The following is a 22,883-nucleotide window of genomic DNA, read 5'->3' on the forward strand; positions in this document are numbered from 1 at the left end:
TGCTTTGTATGGCATACTATTGAAAACATTTCCCTGAAAATGATTTTAAAAATTTCGCAAGTTGATACAATCAGTGATACTAAGCCATGTAGACTACTGGAACGGAATTTATGCAGGATGCAAAGAACAAATTATAAAGAAACTTCAGACCGCTCAAAACACAGCAGCCAGGCTTATATTTGGAAAAACACGATTCGAAAGCGCCAAACCCCTCCGAGAAAAACTGCACTGGCTCCCAATCAAAGAACGTATTGCTTTCAAAATCTGCACCCTGGTTCATAAAATTATCTACGGCGAAGCCCCGGGATACATGACAAACCTCATAGACCTACCAACCAGAAACACAACAGGATCAACATGAACATACCTAAATCTCCACTACCCAAGCTGCAAAAGACTCGAATACAAATCAACCTATGCGTCCAGCTTTTCCTACATAAGCACACAACTATGGAACGCATTACCTAAAGCCATGAAAACAACTTATGATCACCTAAACTTCCAGAAATCATTAAAAAAATAACCTGTTCAAAAAGGCATACCCTACCGACCCAACTTTTAAATGCCTGTACCCTGCAACACAACAAAACCAAAGCTTGTAATGGACATATAATAACTCTTCCTCTCCATGATTCTCTTCCTCTCTACGATTCCCTAATGAGTCTGTACACACGAACCTTATTCTACCACTACATTACTGTATTTGTTCATACCGGAATTGGCGAACGCCTTTATGGTACTATGTAAGCCACATTGAGCCTGCAAATAGGTGGGCAAATGTGGGATTCAAATGTAACAAATAAATAAATAAATCCTGTAAACCAGGCTTGTCCAAGTTCAGTTTTTGAGGGAGGCAAGCAGATCATGTTTTCAGGATAACCCCTAATGAATATGCATAGATCTGCATAAGGTGGATGTAGTGGGCATGCAAATTTTTCTCATGAATATTCATTAATACCCTGAAAACATAACCTATTTGCAGCCCTTGAGGACTGTGCTTGGTTAAGCCTGCTGTAAACAATGTAGAAATTTAACAAAAAACCCTTTTGGTCTGCATGAATCTAAAAACAGCAGCTTTGTGTTCTCATGTTATGGTACACACGGCCAGTCATTCAACACACACTCTCCACTCTCACCCTGACCCTCTACCTCTTAATTCTCATACCATAATTTCCCATCCTTCACGTATTAGGCTCACCTTGTATGCCCCAACCCCAAACAGCAACATGAGCAAAATGTATTTGAAAAGAGAAACTTGTTTATGTGGATAAATGCAGCCTCTGCCAAATCAATGTACATAACAGCAAAATATTGCACATAAACTAACAAACATTCAAGTATACAAATAATGCAGTTAGTTATTCAATAAGAATCATAGGCTAGCTTTTGAGAGATGGCTGAACATACACGTGGCTCACAGTTTGTATGTCTCATGTAACATCCAGTGAAGTTGGGTACCCCTACCCGGACTAGACGCCCCTATATCAATGATGGACGGCCTTGAGGTGTCTGTTCCTAAGCAGCTATCTTGTGGTGTACCTCAGGCTCTGCCCTTTCTCCAATTTTATTTAATATTTTTTTAAAGTCCATTGTGCGTAATTCAGAAATGTGGGATTAGTCCCTATGTCTGTGCGGATGACTTTTTTTCTGTTGGGACTTGTTTCAGTACAGACTATGCTATAACAAGTTTGCAGTGTTGGAAGCAGTGACTATATGGTTGCGTACTGCTTGGATAGAAACATAGAAACATGACAGCAGATAAAGGTCAAATGGTCCTTGTAGTCTGCCCATCCTCTGTAACCCCTACCTCTTCCTTTTCCTGAGCGATCCCACGTGCTTATCCCATGCCTTCTTAAATCCCACATGCTTATCCCATGTCCTCGACGCCACCATTCCATGTTCCACTACCCTTTCCATGAAATAATAGTTCCTTAGATTTCTCCTAAGCCTATTCCCTCTTAACTTCATCGTATGCCCCTCTTTCCAGAGTTTTCCTTCAGTTGAAAAAGGCTCACGTCCTGTACATTAATGCCCTTGAGATATTTAAATGTCTCTATCATATCTCCTCTCTTTCAGTGTATATATATTGACGTTCATAAGCCTGTCCCTATATTTTTTGTGTTGAAGATCGCTTACTAATTTTGTTGCCACCCTCTGGATGGGGTTGAACAAGACTGTTGGGTGACAGGGAAGAAGGTTCTCCTGAGTGTTTCTGTGACATTGGATTAGTTGATACATATAAAATATTTGAGAGCAAAAGCATAGCCAGACCTTGATTTTTTTTTTTTTTTTTTTTGGGGGGGGGGGGGGGGAGGAGTCTGAGTACAAAGTGGGGGTGGCACATTTTGCCTACCTCCCTGCTGCTCTCCGCCCCTGCCTCACCTCCACATATCTGGGCTGGCAGGGGCCCCCAAGTCCCACCAGTAGAGGCCTTCTTGTGGTGATACTTGACATCTCGCTGCCTGCCCTGCTTTCCCGCCCTGGCACACATGCTCAGTTTTAGTGAAATTGAGCGTACGCAAAGCTCTCGCGTTCTCAAAGCTCTCGCGTTCTCAATTTCATTAAAACCCAGCATGCGCGTGAGGGAGGGGGAAGCAGGGTAGGCAGTTCGCTGCAGGAAAGCTTTTGCTGGCAGGGCTTGGGGGCCCCTGCCAGCGCCCAGGTATGTGGGAGTGTTTTGATTGAATTTCATTTGACTTTTTTTGCCCATGTTGCTGATGTAGCTCGTAAGGGTTATGCCGCAATACATAAATTGAGGGCTTTTAGGAATTATTTTGATGAGAAGTCTTTTTTTATATTGGTACATTCTTTATATCACAGATTATGCAATTTTGATAGGAATCATAGGAGCCAACTTTTCAAAATGATTGGGGGTGCTGAAATTTTTTTTTTTTTTTTTACAGGTGGTGCATTCCCCCCCTCTCCTCTCCCCATTCATATCCAGCAATTCTCCTCTCTCCCCTAACCTCCCCTCTTATCCATGTCCAGCGAATACTCCTCTCTCCCCTGCCCTCCCCTCTCATCCATCCATGTCCAACAAGTCTCATCTCTCCCCTGCCCTCTCATCCATGTCCAGTGATTTCTCCTCTCTCCCCATGTCCAGCGATTTCTCCTCTCCCCTCCATGTCCAGTAACTCGCCCCAAACACCACCTGCCCCTTTTCAGCCCCCCATCTCCTTCAAGTTCCAGGCCCCCCTCTCCTCTCCTCCGAGTTCCAGGCCCCCCTCCTCTCCTCTCCTCCGAGTGCCAGCCCCCTTGTCCTCCGAGTGCCAGCCCCCCTCTCCTCTGAGTGCCAGTCCCAACCCCAGCCCAACCTTTTCTCCCACAACAGTCCTCCGTCCTCGCCTTCCTGTCACCCAGAATTTAAAACTCATTTTTCCTCTGGTCCCGGCAGCAGTGAAAGACGAGCAGTCTCGGCTTCAGTCTTCCCTTCTCTCTCAGCTCTGGTCCTGCCCTATCAGAAATAGGAAATGAGGGTGGGACCAGAGCTGAGAGAGAAGGGAAGGCTGAAGCCGAGCCTGCTCGCCTTTCACTGCTGCCGGGACAAGAGGTAAGATGAGTTTTAAATTCTGGGTGGCAGGAAGGTGAGGATGGAGGACTGTTGAGGGAGAAGAGAGCGGGCAGGTCAGGCGGGTTAAAATATTGGGGGTGCTCGAGCACCCACGGAGTTGGCATCCATGGTAGGAATAACGAGTGCAAATTTGAAAGAAATTATAGATCCTGCAGAATACTGCAATACGGATTTTGGGGCGGATTCAAAAATTTGATCATAGTGCAAATACAAAGGTGTAATATCATTGGTTGCCAGTGGATTATAGGATCCTTTTTAAATTGGTGGCCTTTACGTACCAGATTTATTATGAACATGTCCTTTCCACCCTGGCTACATAGTTAACACCATATGTTCCTGCTTGCAATTTGCGTTCTATGAATGCATTGCTATTTGAATTTCCTTCATTAGCCAAAGCTTGTTTGGCTATGACTGTAAAAGGGACATTTTTTAATGTGGCTCCTGTACTTTGGAATGCGCTTCCACAGTTCCTGCGCTGAGCAGTCTCTCCCGCATTTTAAACATCTTTTAAAAGCACATTATTATGTAGTTGCATTTGATACTGCTCCCCTCCCCTTGAGGATTACTGGGTCTGATGCTGTGTGCACTTATTGCTGATTATTTTTGATGATTACTATGTTTGTTTGCTTTTTTAAGTGTACTTTACTATCATGTATTGGAGTTATTTTCTTTTTCTATTTGTTTTAATTTTTAATTGTACACTGCTGTGATTTCAAGTGAACTTCAGCGGTATATCAAGATTAATAAACTATATAGGGTCAGGCTGTGAGAGCCTGCCCTATGCCAGTTAATGGAGTTAGTGCTTGTAAATTCTTGGCCTATTGGACCTTTCACAGTGCTAATACAGTACATCCTTCTTTCTTCTCCAAATCAGCACTGTTCTAAGTTTTTCCCATGGCCATTTCTTAAATATCTGCTGTACCTCATATGTGTTGCTGCATACCCAAGTCCAGACATCCCCCTGCCTTTTGGCTGCGACAAAAATTCTTACTAGCCCCTCAATGTATAACCAATACTCGAAGCCCTGACCTTATTTTTAGGTGGGGTGCTTGCAGCCAGCCAGCAAAATGGGATGACCCTTCCCTGCCTAACTTCCCATATTTCAAATTCTTAATCCCCACCCATTGTATACCTTGTCAATGTACACCCATCCCTTCCTAACTCCCCTCCCCCTTTTACCAGTACCACCAGTTCCTTCTGAAACCACCCTTGAATTAAAAAAAAAAAAAAAAAACCTCCCCGCACTGGTCTCAGTCTGGTTGTGCCTTCCTTCCTAAAGGGTGCAGTCGGGTCCTAAAATTGGTAAACTGTGTGATGTTTGCTTGTCTTTGCTATGTAAATACTCAATCTAGGCCTTATTTTCAAAAATAATTCCTTCTTTTTTTGCCCATAGAAAAATATATTTTGAAAATAAGGGCCAAAATAACATTTTTTTTAATTGTACCTTTTTAAAAAATCTTTCCAATAGTTATCCTGGTGGTCCAAATAACCCAGCGGGTATGGGTATTCCTCCACATACAAGGCCGCCCACAGACTTTACACAACCAGCTGCAGCTGCTGCCGCTGCTGCGGTGGCAGCAGCAGCTGCCACAGCCACAGCTACAGCTACAGCCACGGTGGCAGCCCTTCAAGAAACACAGAATAAGGACATGAACCAGTATGGTCCGGTAAGGAAAAGGTTATATCCCTTAACTTGGCTAGAGTTGGCTAAATTCTACCTTGGAGGGATTAAAAGTTACACAGTGGTATTATGTTGTTTTCTCAGTTATGAACTGTGTGGTTAGACCTTATGGTACTTGTATATTTTAAAGCCCCTAGTTTCCTGCAAAAATTAGAAAATTGTGTGTAAGAATGTGTGACACGCTTGCATAGAACATTCAAGATGTATGTAGATAAAGCTATTTTTTCTTACAATCTTTCAGTTTTCAAAAAATTTCATTTCATAAGTAAAACTATTATCCAACCTTATTTATATGTGTCTTTGCAATTCCTTTTCTTTACTGTTTTCGTTTTTTTTTTTTTTGTTTCTTTTACTTTTCATTGCCTTATTACCTTGTTTCCTTGCTCCCTTCATAGCCCATTTTCATTATTGGCTCTATCCTGTCTCTCCTCTCCCAAAATGTCATTTTTTTTTCTCCTTCAGCTCTTTCCTTTACCAATATAAGTCTCTGCCTATCTCCTTCCCTCTGTTCCCTTGTCTGTCCGTCCTTGAGTCCCTGCTCACTGTTCTAGTCTTTGTATTACAACTTACCATTTCTGTAACACTATTTCCCTGAATTCTCTAAATATTGTCATGCCCTCTATTCTTTCCCCAGTGACACATCTTTTCCTAAACTTGCATATCTCCTACCGTCCCGTCCCCACCATGCCTCTTCTGCTCTTGTTCTCTTCCCATTCCATCATCCTGCAGATCAAAAGCAGTGGCATTGTTTAACTAACTCCAGCAAATTAATCCAAAAATGGAAAGGTGAATAGCAGTGTCAACAAATTTGTGAAAATAGGACACCTGTCCTTTATTTGAACCTCAAATATGAATGTCTTTGGACCAAACAAAACTTCTCCTGCAAAGTAATTTTTATGGTGGATAATGTTTTTTATAACAAATGTTTTAAATGTTAAAAAATATTCTGTAGTTATTCATAAGGATGTAAACATAAGGCATCGTATAATCACTGTTATTGCACTTAGATTTCACATGCGCTTGTCTTGTATATAGTTAACGAGAAAAACCTTTTAGACTGTGCTTTTGCAAGAACAAAGACATTGGTACACTGACCCAGTCAAAGAACTTATGACTAAATAATGTTCTTAATCCAAAAGGCCCTAGTACACAGGGTGCTGCCTATCTCAAGGGAAGCATTTCACCAAACATCATTTGAAAGATATATACTTCATGCAAGTGAAAACTGTCTTTGCTGGATAGTTGTTGTTCAAACATTTTTATTGATTTTAAACATGTCCAACCATGGAAAATAAAGCTCAAAACATCTTACAAGAGAGTCTTGATAATAGGTGCTGGACAGGGTATACCATAGCCAAATTCCCCTTCCCCCTACAAAGCCAGTAAATGTAGAATGTAGATATATGTATATCAGACCACAACATCCATATTGTTCCAAATAGGCAAACATATTTTCAAAAATGTATCAAAATGCCCAGATTTCTCTGCTGCAATATATTCATATTTATATAGCAAACACACGTTTAATTGTGCAGCATGCTTCCAGATTTTTTATTTTTATCTTTTTTGCTGGATATCTTTTTTTAAAATTCCTTTCACAGGATAGGAGTTTCCTTTTATCTATTCCATCTTCTTTTTCTCTCTCCTCCTACAGTGAGTATACTCTTCTCTCTCTCTCCTGTTATTTTTTTTTTTATTTGTTGCATTTGTACCCCACATTTTCCCACCTATTTGCAGGTTCAATGTGGCTTACATAGCACCATGGGGCGTAAGCCGAATCTGGTGATGAAACAAATACAGAGTGATGTGGTAGAGAATGAGATGTATGTGTTACAGACACATAATAGAATCGAGAGAAGAAGAGTCTCCCCTGACTGGTACAGTGCTGCCATGGGTGTACCCATCCCCATGACTGGTGCGGTATCACTCTCCCTCCTTTCTTCAGCTCCCCCTTCCCCGCTGCAGACCTTTAAATTTCTAGGCCAGCGTCAGCAATGTAAGCGCTGCCTTCGGTCATCTCCGGAAGCCTTCTCTGTACAGTGTTCTGCCTACACGGGAAGCTGTACAGAAAAGACTACCAGGACAGGCCAAAAGCAGCACTTAATGTTGCCGCGGGCCTGGAAGCTTGGAAACCTGTAGAACGCGGTGAGAGTGAAGAGAAGAGGGAAAGTGATACCAGACCACAGGGAGAGGGGGTTGGAGAGAGGATGATGCAATGCCAGACCAAAGGGAAAGGGAGGTAGAGAAAAGGGAGAGTGAAGCCAGGACCACAGGTGAAGGGGAAAGGGGGGGGGGGGTGGAGACAGGAAAGAAAGCGATTCCAGACCACAGGGAAAAGGGGTGGAGAGAAGAGAAGAGTGATGTGATTCCAGGACCACAAGGGAGGTGGAAAGAGTAGGGAGAGCAATGCGATGCCAGACCACAGGGGAAGGGGAACGGGGGGGGGGGGTGGAGAGAGGAAGGGAGAGAGATGCCAGTCTACAGGGGAAGAGAAAAGGGGTGGAGAGAGGAGGGAGAACGATACCAGACCAATAGGGAAGGAGGAAGCGAGAGCAAGGATGAAGAGTTGAGGAAGAGAGAGGGCAGGGAAGGTAGAAAGAAAGGTGGGATGCACGACAGAGGGTAGATTGGAAAAAAGCTGGATCTGAGGAGGAGAACGAGATGTAGTACTCTGGGGCAGAGGAGAGTAGAGGGAGATATGGTCCCCCTTCTTTCTCCCCCTCTGCTGCACTCCCACCCAGGGCTAGCAACATGGGAACAGGAGGGAAGGGATGGGGATACAAGAGGACAGATGCTGAACATGAGGCACAGAGGGGAGGTAATGGACATGAGAGGTAGGGAGCCAGAGGGAATGTTGGTGGACATGACGAGAGAAAAAAGTCAAATAGACAGGAGACAGAGAGAGGAGAGATAAAGATGGGAGAGAGGGGGAAATGCTTTAATGCATCATGTAAAAAAGAGAGAGGAGGGTGCAGGCTAGATGGAAAAGAAAGAAGGGGCAGGCAGTGGGTGGAAGGGGCAGAAAAACGGGCAGACACTATATGGAAAGGGGGAAGAGGGCAGATGCAGGAAGGAAGACATCTAGGCAGACAGTGGATGGAAGGCAGAGAGAGAGAGGGCAGACGCTTGATAGAAGGAAGAGAGTGAAGAGAAGATGAGGAAAGCAGAAACCAGAGACAAAAACGGTATATATATATTTTATTTTTTTTGCTTTAGATTAAAGTAGTATTGTAGGTGTGGTAATACATAAAAAATGAAAATAAGGTGATCTTTTTATTGGACTAATTTTAATACATTTTTGACTAACTTTCAGAGACCAAAACCCCCATTCTCAGGTCAAGACAGGATACTGTAACAGCACTATACTATACTGACCTGAGGAAGGAGGTTTTGGCCTCAGAAAGCTAATTGAAAAATATATTAGTCCAATAAAATGGTATTATCTTATTTTCCATTTTTTGTTTTATTTGTTTGTTAATTTGTAAAGTGGTGATTGGTATTTGACAGGTTTATTTTTCAAATGTACATCTGCTATCTTTATATTTTGCACAATACTAGGGGACATGTATCACTGTTTCTGTGGTGTTGCATTGTATGCAGAATCTGGCTTCTTGGAGGTTCAGTTTAGTTTTTGTCTACATATTTCTATTTTTAGTTTGTGGTTACTTATTCTTTACTGGGTGAGGATGTATCTGAGTTATATGTTTCTGAAAAAGACATAGTTTTCTTTTGGCAGGATCATCTTTACTAATCTAGGGGACCTTTACAGAGCATTCTGGGACTACTGCCGGCCCAACACAGCCGAGCATGCCACTTCCAGGGGAAAAAGAAAGCCTCCAGAAATGGCTTATATGGCGATAACAACCCGGCGGGAGCCTTTATCGCCACCTCAATGGGCTCCCTGCTGCATGGCCATGCCATTCGGTAACAGTTCTCTTACCGCATGGCCATGTGTGCTGGGGGCTTTTTTACCCATTGCGGTAAAAAGGGCCCTTTTTCCCGCAGTTTGGTAAAAGGACACCCCTAGCTTGTTGAGTTTTACACTGGGTGTATTCATATTCTAGGTCTCACTGCAATATTTAACATGCTGCCTTTTCCTAGATACACACTTGTTGTGTGACTTGTGGATTATTACTAAAAATAAGTTTTTCATCTAAAGGAGGAGGGTGTTAAAAAATTATCGGCCCTGGGTGTCAAATACACTAGGTGCACCACTGGTTTATGCTCTTGATAATAATGCAGTCCAAATCATAACTGCATTCTCATGAGGTTTTGTATTATAATGTTAGCAGCTGCATTTATAAAGTAGTTGTGAATTGGGGCAATTCTATATATGGTGCCTTAAAAGTCAGCTCTGTAAAACCATACTGTTATGTTAGTCTATAAACTATGCCTAAAGTTACACATAATTTATAGAATATGCTCACGTACTGTTCTTGCGACTAAAATTTTGGTGCGCCCATTTAGGCCACTAAAAACCAGGCCTAAATACCTTTGCCTAAGTTAGGTACAGATTGGGTGTATTCTATAATGCACATAGTTTTTTGAAATGCCCATAGCCGTGCCCAATTTTCAACTGCACACATTAGAATTTATAGTTGTGTGCACTAATTCTAATTAATGCCAATTAGTGCCACTAATTTGTTGTTAAATACCAATTATCAGCACTGATTGGATTAAGCCAAATTAGCTCACACTGTCTCTCGCTGCCTCTAGTCCCAGCGCTGATTCACAATGGCCACCGAGAGTTCAAGTGGCGGCCTTACGAGATTTCTGCAGAAGTCTTCAAGGTCACTCTCAGCGGGCATTTTGAGTCAGTGCCGGTACGGGAGGCAGCAAGACTTTCTGCAGCCGCTCCAGGCAGGAAAGAGGGGGCTCTTTCCTGCCCCAAAGAGGTCACTAGACCACCAGGGCGGTACAGGTAAGGGGAGGGGAGGGTAGGGTAGAACACCCTTAGGGGATGTGACGGGGGGGGCAGGGTGGCGGTGTGAAAGGGGTGGGGCGGTATGTGACAAGGTGGGGTGGGACGGGGTGTGGCAGGGGCGGGACATGTGTCCTCTTTTGGGGGGGAGCAAATATGGTAACCCTATCCTTGGGACTCACAAATTTATAATGTTTTCCTGTGTAAACTGTTGCTTGTGCATCTCAAGGCTGCTCCTTCCACAGTTTCCTCTCCTGTAGCTCTATATCCTGCTTCAAAATCTGCTTGACCCTCTCTTTGTATGGTTTTGAAAAGGCTAGAGATTAAAGGTTGAACAGATTGCATAAATTCTGGAAGTTGTGGTGGAATTAATTTTTTGCAATGCTGTTACCTCCAGTAGATATAGGTGTTTATAATTGCGTTTGCTATCTCTTGACATCTGTAAGGTTGTTTAATGTTGTACAGTAAACACTTAATTTGCTTTCTATTTACTTTTAGAATTCCAGTTGAATTACAAAAAAAAATTGCTGAAGACAACTGAACATGATAGAAAATGCGACATAAATCCCAAAATGAACAGTTCTCGCATTCCCCCTCCCATTTGTAATGCATGTCGCATTTTATTCTTTTTTTTTTTCTTCTTCCGTTGAAGGTGTGTTCCTCTTTCCAGATGGGTCCAACTCAAGCCTACAACAGCCAGTTCATGAACCAGCCTGGCCCTCGAGGCCCTGCCTCTATGCCTGGTGGCATAAATCCAGCAAACTTGGGAGCCGGCATGACACCTTCCAACATGAGTGTGCCACCCATGGGTATTAATCAGCCCAGGCCTCCAGGAATAAGTCCCTTCAATGCCCATGGACAGAGGATGCCCCAACAAACCTACCCAGGCCCAAGGCCGCAGTCTTTGCCCATCCAGACAATGAAGAGACCGTACTCAGGAGAGGTAAGTCCAGGCACTTTCAATATTTTAAGTTCTGCTGAATTTTTCATCAAATATGAGATCATTCTTGTTTGGAGTGAAAACCTCCCATCTGCAGATTAGATGAAGTTAGTACTCTTCCCAGAAATTTTTGTTAGGTAGGTGGGAGCAGGGGGAGTACTGCACAGTATTAGAGTTTTCTGTTAAGTTAACCGAGTGGTCAGTAAAATCAGCCAGGTAGCACACCCATTTAGAAGGTCCTGGGGAGAATATTGAGAGGCCCTTTTACTAAACTGTGTTAGGTGCTAACACGCACTTAATTCAGCAAAAATTGGCCTAAAGTGAGATGTGCTAAAGTGTTCGTTGTTAGTTTTACCATCATCCGTGCATGGTAATTTTTTTTTTTTTTTAAGAGGGTATGTCAGGGATGGAGAATGGGCATGAATGCACTAATCAGCTAACACACTGACATCACCACTGCACCAGCTGACTAGTTAGTGTTTTCATAATGTGAGAGCCCTTAGCACTTCCTAAATAGGAGGCGGTAAGTGCTCCTGTGTTAATTTTTTTTTAAGTTCCCTCATGCTAAATCTAGCACATAGTCATATATTCAAGAAATGGGAAAATGCCCATTTTAAGGGTCATGCTAGAAATGGGCTTAGCATGCCGGAAAGTCCCACATAAGGTCATGCTTTGCTCATTTGCTAGAGCAGCTCAGTAAAAGAGTCCCTGGGTGAACTGTAGCCACATTGCATTACAAGTTTCCTCCCACTTAGCTACAGCTCTGATTTTTCCCTGCTTTGGAAGACAAACTCCAGGGGTGGAAGGCTTTGCCAGGGTTCTACTTCTGTTAGTCTACATCTGGTTTTCCCAGGGTTCTACTTCTTTTGGATGAGCTATGAAGTTCCTGTATTTCCAACATGTGTTACTGGTTTTAGTAATTTCACCAATTTTCCACTGTAAATGGATGTATCCCTGCATTTCATTCTATGCAGGCAAATGAGCACCTTGTCAGATGGATGGATAATGTTCAGTCACTACCCAAATATTGTTTCTAGATCTTTTTTTTAATTAGTTAAATGTGTAATATCTGTTATTACTAAGGGGCCTGATTTTACAGCAGGGTGTCTATGTGAGGAATCCAAAAAGGCATCTATTTTAAGTGTATTTTATGAAGACAACATAGGTGCCTATGTGCCCTTATAAAACAGGCTCCCAGAAACAAGCTCCAGTAGTGCATAAATGCCAAGGCAGGTGTTTACACTTGAGTCAAAGTTGGTGTAAATCTGTGTGTGTGCCCTACACATGTATCTGTATATTTTGTGAAGTACATATGTCCGTTGCAAATTTGCCTTGGTTCTTACCACACTAGAAACATGCAGATCCTGTAAAAGTAAGTATACATTTTCCATGAGCATACGTTTTACATGCGTGTGTAGATGTGCAATATTATAAAAGGCCTTTTTCATACGTAAAACTGGCTTTATGTCTCTATTGTGTATTTCCTTTGCACAATATTTTACAAATAACACTCCATATTGAACATGTAATGTTGGATAAAAAGGCCCATATTCCATTTAGTTATATGGGATGTGCAGGGAAATTTTTTTTTTTGGGGGGGGGGGTTGTTTCTTTTTATTTTGTTTCATTTTATTTTTAGTGTGTGCTATTTAATAATAGCCCAAATTAAAATGTTCTGGAGCTTGCTGTTGGCAGCATGCGTTAGAACTTGGCTGCCATCCCCACCCCCACTTAATAACCCGTGTGTTAAACTTTTTTAAAATACTTCACCCCCATTTGGGCTTCCCCTGCATCCCTTCTGTTCCCTTCTTTCTCATTTATTTTACCCCATCCCCAGGTTCTAGATGAAGCAGCGGTCTCTAGTCGTTCCTGCCCCATTGACACCAGTGTTGGCCAGTGGCATTTTGGAGTAAGGCATTAATGGGAGATCATTCCTATACCATTCGGAATCCAGGGAATGGAGCAAAATTAGTAGGTGGAGTGTGAAGGAGGGATCCAGATAAAACTAGGAGGGCCTTTTAAAGTTTAACATATAGGTTTATCACCACTGTACGGCACTTCACCAGCTTTAGCTACTGCATTATACTTCAGCTAGATTGATTTTTAGAATGAAGAATTATGGTAGAATTACTCCGTTATCAAAGAGGTTGCATTGGTTGCCAATACAGGACCAGGTTTTTTTTTTTTAACTCTTCTTCCCCCCCCCCCCCCCCCGATATTCAACCGATAGCAAGCAGTGCAGTTAGCTGCTGGCAGTGGTGGTGACCCAGGATATTCAGGGCCCCTTTTACGAAGCTGCGGCAAAAAGTGGGATGCGCTGGCATTGGCGCGTGTTTTCTTGAAACTAACAGAGGCTTCCTTTTACCACAGCGGGTAAAAGGCAGGGATTTTTTTTTTTTTTAAAGAAATGGACGGTGCGGCAAGTGAAGCACTTCCCACGTGACCTTTTCGGGTGGGAGCACTTATCGCCACCCATTGAGGTGGTGGTGAAGGCTTCTGCATTACCCCGGCAGTAATCAGGCAGTGCGTGGCACTGCCCAATTTACTGCCAGGTACACACCAGCGCTACAAAAATAAAAATATTTTTGTAGCACAGGAAATGGCGTGCACAGGGGGTGGAAACTACCGCCAGGCTGCTGAGATAGCCCGACGGTACTTCCCTTTTAGCGAGCGGTAGGACCGCATTGGGATTACTGCCGCTTTGTAAAAGGGCCCCTCAATATCAGGCCATTTCCAATGACCAACATTGAACATCCGGAGTTTTTTTTTGCCAGCTTTAACTTAGCAAGCTATGCGAATATTCAGTGCTGGCTGGTTAAGTTAATAGTGGGCAAAGATAAATCTGCTATTTATGCGGTCCGATTTTCCCGCTAAACTTAACCGGTCAGAGCTTGAATGTTTGTGGATAGCTGGCTAAGTTGTGCAACTGCCAGTTATTGGCTAGCTTCTAAGTGCTGATATTCAGCAGAGATAACCGGCTATCTCGCGCTGAATATTAGTTCTTAGCAGCAGGGGCGTATCTGAGGTTCGGCGGTAGGGGGGGCAGGGGCTAGAGTGAGGGGGCACATTATAGCCCCCCCCCCCTACTGCCGTCAACCCCCCCCCCCCCCACCACCGTTAACCCTCCCTCCCCCGCCTACCGCCGTCACCTACCCCGAGGTCAGCTTCCTCCGGATTTTTAAAATATTGCTTCAGCTGGCGGGGGACCCCAACCCCCCGCCAGCCCAGCCGCGATCTTTAACTTTTTCATCCTCGTCGTGCAGCGCGCTGTGAAAGCTGCATGCATCTTTAGTTTCAGATACGCCCCTGCTTAGCAGGCCAGGAGCCATTCCTAGCCGATTAAATAGCACTGAATATTGGGCCCTTTGTCTTTACTTACATCTAAATGATCATTGAGTTGACACTATTGTGTACTCAAATTTCCGTCTAGTAGAGGCAGTGCTTTTTTTGTGCCGGTACGCAACGGTATGGCGTACCGGCACCTTTTTCTCCTCCTCCCCTCCCCTCCCATTATTTCCAGCGATTCTCCGCCTCTCTCCTGCCCTCCCATCGACGTGCAGCGATTTTTCCGTCCCTCCCCTGCCCTCACCTCTCCCATATCCAGCGATTCTTCGTCCCCCAGCGTCCTCCTTCACTGCCTGCCAGCCAGTCGGACTCAGAAGCGAACGGTGCAGGCAGCGATTGGCTGGCAGCGTCGTAGCTTCCCTCTGCAAGTCCCGCCTATGCGTAAACAGGAAGTTGTAGGCGGGACTTGCAGAGGGAAGCTACGATGCTGCCAGCCAATCGCTGCCTGCACCGTTCACTTCTGCATCCGACGCTGGCTGGCAGGCAGTGAAGGAGGACGCTGGGGGACGAAGAATCGCTGGATATGGGAGAGGTGAGGGCAGGGGAGGGACGGAAAAATCGCACGTCGATGGGAGGGCAGGGGAGAGGCAGAGAATCGCTGGAAATAATGGGAGGGAAGGGCAGGGGAGAGAGAATTGCTGGACATGGGATGAGAGGGAAGGGCAGGGGAGAGAGAATTGCTGGACATGGGATGAGAGGGAAGGGCAGGGGAGAGAGAATTGCTGGACATGGGAGGGAAGGGCAAGGGAGAGAGAATTGCTGGACATGGGATGGGAGGGAAGGGCAGGGGAGAGAGAATTGCTGGACATGGGATGGGATGGGAGGGAAGGGCAAGGGAGAGAGAATTGCTGGACATGGGAAGGGCAGGGGAGAGAGAATTGCTGGACATGGGAGGGAAGGGCAGGGGAGAGAGAATTGCTGGACATGGGAAGGGCAGGGGAGAGAGAATTGCTGGACATGGGATGGGAGGGAAGGGCAGAGGAGAGAGAATTGATGGGAGGGAAGGGCAAGAGAGAGAGAATTGCTGGACATGGGATGGGAGGGAAGGGCAGGGGAGAGAGAATTGCTGGACATGGGAAGGGCAGGGGAGAGAGATTTGCTGGACATGGGATGGGAGGGAAGGGCAAGGGAGAGAGAATTGCTGGACATGGGAGGGAAGGGCAGGGGAGAGAGAATTGCTGGACATGGGAAGGGCAGGGAAGAGAGAATTGCTGGACATGGGAGGGAAGGGCAAGGGAGAGAGAATTGCTGGACATGGGATGGGAGGGAAGGGCAGGGGAGAGAGAATTGCTGGACATGGGATGGGAGGGCAGGGAAGAGAGAATTGCTGGACATGGAGGGGAGAGAGGAGAATCGCTGGATGGGGAGGGGAGGACAGGGAAGAGAGAATTGCTGGACATGGATGAGAGGAGAGAGAGGAGAAATGCTAGAAATGGATGGAGAGGAGAGCAGGAGATAGAGGAGAATTGCTGGACATGGATGGATGGAGGAGTTGGCTAGGAGAGAGGAGAAATGCTGACTTGGATGGAGGAGAGGGGAGAGAGAATTATTGCTTTATATGGATACAGAGGAGGGAAGAGAGATGAGAAATGCTGGACATGGATAGAGGGGAGGAGAGAGGAGAAGTGCTGGACATGAATGGAGGGGAGGAAAGAAAAAAGAAGATGCACATGGATGGAGATGAGGGAAAGGGAAGAGGAGAAAAACTGCACATGGATGGAGAAAATAGGCAAAAGCTGGATCCATGTTATACCTCCTCCAGTCAATTCCATGGAGGAGGACCCAGCTTTTACTTATGGATGCAGGGCAACAAAAGAAGAAGAAAGGAAGAAAGTAAAGAAATAAATGGAAAGGAAGCCCTGGAAATGGAGTTAAGAGAACAGATAGGAGCAGAATCAGAGACTGGGACTAATATGGATAGAAAAACAAAGTCACCAGACAACAAAGGTAGAAAAAATCATTTTATTTTCATTTTAGTGTTTGGAATTTGTCTTATTTTGCACTGGGTATACTGGAGCTGTAACAGCTTACAGAAATTATTTATAATGAAAAGAAATCACATTATTTTTTCTCCTATACTAGTTTTATATTTTCAATGATGTCTGTTTATATGCGCCATGGCTGGTATAAGGGGTGTGACTAATGTGGGTGTGGCTATAATAGGGGCGGTGCCATGTGTGGTGACCCCGCCCACAATGAGTACCGGCACCTTTTTTTCTACAAAAAAAGCACTGAGTAGAGGTATTCAGTTTAAACACATTTTTGACTCTTCCTTCCAATTTCAAGCAACTAAGCTTTGGAATGCATTCCCTTTGTTTTTGAGACGTTTCTTTTTATCTGAACTGTCGTCAGGTTGTGAAAACTTTGTATTTTGCAAAATATGCTAATGATAGTAGTTTTATTTTAGAATCTAATATTGTTTTAGTCTTCTAGCTCCTGGCTAATCAGTCTTACGTTTTCTATGTTGCTTAGGAACCCTTTTACTAAGCTGTGGTAAAAGGAGCCCTGCAGAAGCGGCAGCATGTGTTTTTTGCCATGCTCCAGGGTCCCTTTTAGTGCAGTGGGTAAAAAGACTAAAAAAATAAATGGCCATGTGTTAAGTTTGCACCTGCCGTGTGGCCATTTTGGGGGAGGAGCACTTACCGCCACAAAGTGAGGTGGCGGTAAGGGCTCCCATGCTAACCCGGCAGTAACTGGGTAGCGTGCAGCACTTTCCCAATTACCAGCAGGTTACCACCTGCGGAAATATTTTTGAAATATTTCTGCTAGTGCTAGATGTGGCACGCCCTGGGGGTGTAACTACCACCGACACACGTGTTGGGCCAGCAGTAGTTCCGGGTTGCCACACTACTACTACTACTTACCATTTCTAGAGTGCTACTAGGGTTACGCAGTGCTGTACAAATCCCTTTAGTAAAAGGGCCCCTTAGAACTTAAATATTGGGGATTAGGAGTCTAACAAATATAGTGACTGTGGTAATGATACTCCAGTGGTACATTCCCATTGACATAACACACATCAGATCACACTAGCTTAATTGTATTGCTTTTAATTGCTCACTATGATTTGGGCTTTACTGGAAGGTAATATCTATTATCCACATACTTTCTCCTCAGCCCTGCCATATAAGCAGTTAACCTTGTTAGATTCTCTTCCTGGTGATTGATGTCTGTGTAGTTCACTTGTCTGTGTGAATTGAAATTCTTATATGCACAAGAATGTAAGCCTTAATTCCCTTCATTTAAGGAACCAAAGTGCTATAGATCTTATAAGCAGTATGGGTTAATTTAACATTGACTGTGCTTGTTATGAACCGATCACCATTACTAATCCAAACTTCAGGTGATTAATTCACAGAAAACATAATTTAAGCTTTTTAGCTCCAGCAGCTATGTGGGAAGGTACTAGGGCCTTGAGCCAACGGAATTTAAAGTATAAATTTGAAAAGGACACTAGGTTTTAAAAGGCTTTAGAGAAATTTCTGGACGACAGGCCCTTTATCAACTATTAGTCAAGTAGGTCTGGAGAGTGCAGTTGCTTAGAGCTGTAACTGAGTAATAACCCATACTGGACACTGTTGGAGACAGGTTGATGGGCTCATTTTACCGTTGCTCAATCCCAGTATGGTACTGCTTATGCTCCTTTGTAGAAATGGCAGAATTGGCCAGTCTAATTGCTTATTTTGACAATGCCTTTTTGCCATCATAAAGAAGAGTCAGTGCTGTGGAACCAAGTTCTCAACACTCATTCTAAGAGTGGTACCACCCAACTTGATAATTACATATCTTAGGGGTCCTTTTACTAATGTGCGCTGAAAATGATTCATGCGCGCAGAATCATTTTTCAGCGCACCTAAAAAATGCCTTTTTTGGGGGGGGGGGAGGGGGGGAATGGACGTGCAGCCAAATGAAAATTGTCATGTGTCCATTTTGGGTCTGAGACCTTACTACCAGCCATTGACCTAGTGGTAAAGTCTCACGCGGTAACTGGGTGGTAATGACCTACGCGCATCAAATGCCACTAGACGCGCGTCTGAAAATAAAAATTATTTTGCGGCTGCACATATTGGACGCGTGCCAAAAATGAAATTACTGCAAGAGCCACGCGGTAGCCGGGTGGTAACTCCATTTTGGCGTATGTTGGGCGCACGTAGATGCTTACGCTGTTTAGTAAAAGGGCCCCCAAGATACTCAGGTACATGTTCAGGCAATACACATTCTGGCTGATTATCAGCCCACGGGAGGCAGGCTATCTAATTGCCGTGATCAGCGGTGAGCCCAGATATTCAATGCCAGGACGTTTCCGTTAACCAGCATTGAATATCCTTTTTTTTTTGTGGCCGGCTTAAACTTAACCAGCCAAGTTAATATTTAGTACTGGCCAGTTACTTTTATAGCGGTCAAAAATATGACTTCTATTTAGGCAGTCCAATTTGACCATTAAACTTAGCTGGTGAAGAGCTGAATATTCGTGACTAGCCGGTTATATCACTTGATATAGCCGGTTAGCCGCTGAGCACTAATATTCCGCAGAAATAACCGGCTAGCTCATCCTGAATATTAGCGCTTAAGCCGAGCCATTCCTGGCCGGTTAAATAGCGCTGAATATCAGCTGAGTGTGGCTTACAAGCTTCTTAATGTTTTTTTTTTTTTTTAACCAAAGTCACAAAGAAAGCTGGTTGTCACACTCCTGTACCTAATGAAATGCTATTCAAGAAGGAAGCTGACAGATCTGGGCTTTATTATGGAGAGGTTAAGCAATTGAAACTGGTCCGAAAGAGGGTCTTTACACATTGACTAACTTCAGGACTTCTGCTACATAATGAGACATGTACACTTCTGAATAAAAGATTTGAATCTACTTTGTATAGCAGAAATTATTGAGAAAATATTATACGTAATTTATTGATTTGTTATATGATTGTAATCAACAAAAGTATTTTTTATGATAAATTTCAGCTTTTTGCCTGTAGCTCTATGTACTGTCATCCAGGAAACTGGCTTAAGATCTCCTGTACGACAAAGCCAGCAGGTCTTAGGTGTATCAAAGGTTGATACATTTGATTTTGAGGAGAGTGACTGCTAGTGCAGACATGACTCCAACTTGCAGAAGAACAACACAAGTTTCAGACTGAGATAACAGTTCCCCTTTAGCCCATCAGTCCTTAGCCAGAGAATTTGAGTTGCTAAGGTCAAAGCAAAAACAAAAAAGGAGGTGAAAACCCTCACGAAATCGTGGGATGTAAAACAAAAAGTGAGGAGAGTTGATGAGGATACCAACAATGATATATTTATTGACTTTTAAAAAATTAAAAAATAACAATGTACATTAAAATGACCCAGTCATTTTTATGTACATTGTTATTTTTTAATTTTTTAAAAGTCAATAAATATCCCAGTTGCTAAGGTCAAACATGTCAGGAAGGGAATATAAATTGTAAGAAAATGGCCAGCTCAGCGGCAAGCACTGCATGCTGCCATGTGAAAGACCTGGATATGATCCCTATGGGATCCTGAAAAGCTAGGTGCTAACATGCATCTAACTCACAAAAAAAGCTTAACGCAGGATGCCCTAACGTGCTCCACATTAGTTGTGAGATGTGCACATGCTAACAATGTGTTATTTAATTTTTATATTTTTGGTTTTTAGGGGGCATGTCGGGGGCAGAGAGTGAGCATTACTGCACTATCCAGTTATTGCAGCTACATTATTGCTCGCTAATTGGTTAGTACACAGATAACGCAGGATTGCCAGCAGTACTTCCCTTTTAGTGAGCCCCTAAGTCTTTGCAAGTAGCACATGATCTGCAAATTAACAACAGCAAAAAAAGAAGCAGCCCTAAAAAAAAGTGCTGTGCCTCCTGAAGTCGCTTCACTGGCTCTCTATCCGTTTTCGCATCCTGTTCAAACTTCTTCTACTAACCTATAAATGTACTCACTCTGCTGCTCCCCAGTATCTCTCCACACTCGTCCTTCCCTACACTCTTTCCCGTGCACTCCGCTCCATGGATAAATCCTTCTTATTTGTTCCCTTCTCCACTACTGCCAACTCCAGACTTCGCGCCTTCTGTCTCGCTGCACCCTATGCCTGGAATAAACTTCCTGAGCCCCTACATCTTGCCCCATCCTTGGCCACCTTTAAAGCTAGACTGAAAGCCCACCTCTTTAACATTGCTTTTGACTCGTAACCACTTGCAACCACTCGCCTCCACCTACCCTCCTCTCCTCCTTCCTGTACATATTAATTGATTTGATTTGCTTACTTTATTTTTTGTCTATTAGATTGTAAGCGCTTTGAGCAGGGACTGTCTTTCTTCTATGTTTGTGCAGCGCTGCGTATGCCTTGTAGCGCTATAGAAATGCTAAATAGTAGTAGCAGTAGTAAATCTGGGTTTGGGCATGAGAAAGTCCTTCATCTTTATCCTTAGTTTTAAAAAAAATGTCTATACCGCTTATACTGATAAAAATATCTTTTCAAAGTGGTTCACAATAAAATACATTCATAATCAAATTGTACAAAAACAAATACATATAATCTGTTCACACAATCTAATTCCTGCTCATATAACATATCCTTAGTAATAAAATATCTTGGAAGAACACGCTTTCAGCTTTCTTTAAATGTATGAACGCCATTATATATCAATCCAAGAGCGGGGTGATGGTTAATGATTACCGTATTTTTCGGACTATAAGACGCACTTTTTTCCCCCAAAATTTGGGAGGAAAATGGGGGGTGCGTCTTATAGTCCGAAGGTAGCGTTTTTGGATCGCCGTCCCGTACTTACGCGATGCCATGTTCCGTGGTGGTCTAGTGACGTCGGGGCAGGAAAGAGCCCCCTCTTTCCTGCCCATCGCGCTGCTCTCCGTGCTCCTCACTGCTTTCTGACGGTCTGGCGAGATTCATTTTGAATCTCGCCAGACCGTCAGAAAGCAGTGAGGAGCACGGAGAGCAGCGCGATGGGCAGGAAAGAGGGGGCTCTTTCCTGCCCCGACGTCACTAGACCACCACGGAACATGGCATCGTGTAAGTACGGGACGGCGGTCCAAAACTCGGACAAGACGCACCGGAGCACCTAGGTTTTAGAGGAGGGAAAAAGGAAAATTTTTTTTTTCCTATTTCCCTCCTCTAAAACCTAGGTGCGTCTTATGGTCCGGTGCGTCTTATAGTCCGAAAAATACGGTATTTGTCTGAAGATTTTGCGATTGGCAGGGGTACACGCCAGAGGTGCCCTCTATCGCCTCTTTTGTTCGTTTTAACCCTGGATCTGCTTATACTAGATATTTACTCAAATCTGGACATACAGGGGATAACTCTAGGAACAGAGGAATTAAAAGTGGCTGCCTTTGCTGATGATATTTTGGTAACCTTAACAAGACCCCAGGCCTCTCTCACGGCTCTGTTGGAGAACTTTACAGAATATGGAGACTTTTCGGGCTTCCACTTAAATCTTGAAAAATCTGAAGCTTTGGCATCTACCGTTGAAATTGAGCAGTAGTGGGTAGGGACCTTTCCACTAAAATGGGCGCACAATTTCTTTGTGTATTTGGGGATTCTCCTTACGCCTCGTTTGTCAACTCTTTTTGATCTTAACGTAAATAAGATGTTGCATCAAATGGAATTGCAGTTAGATAGTTGGCAATCCTTACCATTGCCTCTTGCAGGAAGGATCAGCCTAATACACATGGTGGTACTGCTTCAGTGGCTGTACTTACTACAAACTCTGCCAATACATCTGCTAAACAAAGACGTACGCTGTTTCATCCGACTGATTAGCAGGTTCTGCTGGGTTAAGAAGAAGCCTAAAATGCGTAATCAGTTTTTGTTAGGTAACTGGGCAGAGGGAGGGATGGGTTTACCAAACCTACATTTGTACAACCAGGCTTGTCTGTTGCGCAGCGTCCTACTCTTAGAGCTGGTTTACTCCCTTGCAGTTTGAGCGTGAGCTCTTTGCACCGTATAATTTGTTGCATGTGGAACGTTCACTAATACCTGCTGAGCTGCTATTGAAGCCCCTGAGGGAGGCTTGGCGCTCCTTGGTGAGGAGTCTCAGAGGGGACCCATGCGTTTCTGAGCTGCTCCCCCTGCGCGGTGACCCTTCCTTCCCCCCTGGTTCCGATAATAAGACTTTTTCGACCTGGGGTTGATTGGGGATCACCTGTTTGGACAATGTATTGGATTCTGTGGGGAGGCTTAAATCTTTGGTAGTGTTGAAGGGGCAAGAAGGAATAAAATGGGGTGATGAATATGCATATTGTCAACTCAAACACTATGTGCAATCACTTTGTAAAGAATCGTTGCAGGGAGGAACGGGTGCGTGAGTACATGACTTCTTTGACGCTATCTCAGAACATGCCATATCCATTTCAGGAATACATAGGGCACTGTGGGCTTTGGAGGGGCCTAGGGATCTGGAAGTGATTC

At 43.9% G+C, this 22,883-nt stretch overlaps 1 protein-coding gene across 1 annotated transcript in view; it reads left to right on the top strand.

Moving 5' to 3' along the window:
- The window catches only part of ZMIZ1 (zinc finger MIZ-type containing 1), a 1,052,488-nt gene that overhangs the window by 932,809 nt on the left and 96,796 nt on the right, over positions 1 to 22,883 (top strand). The window contains 2 exon segments of the mRNA XM_030203240.1: positions 5,040 to 5,238; positions 10,844 to 11,116. Coding sequence (XP_030059100.1) covers positions 5,040 to 5,238; positions 10,844 to 11,116 — 472 coding nt within the window.

This window comes from Microcaecilia unicolor, chromosome 5 (genome assembly GCF_901765095.1).
Source record: "Microcaecilia unicolor chromosome 5, aMicUni1.1, whole genome shotgun sequence".
Classification (NCBI taxonomy): domain Eukaryota; kingdom Metazoa; phylum Chordata; class Amphibia; order Gymnophiona; family Siphonopidae; genus Microcaecilia; species Microcaecilia unicolor.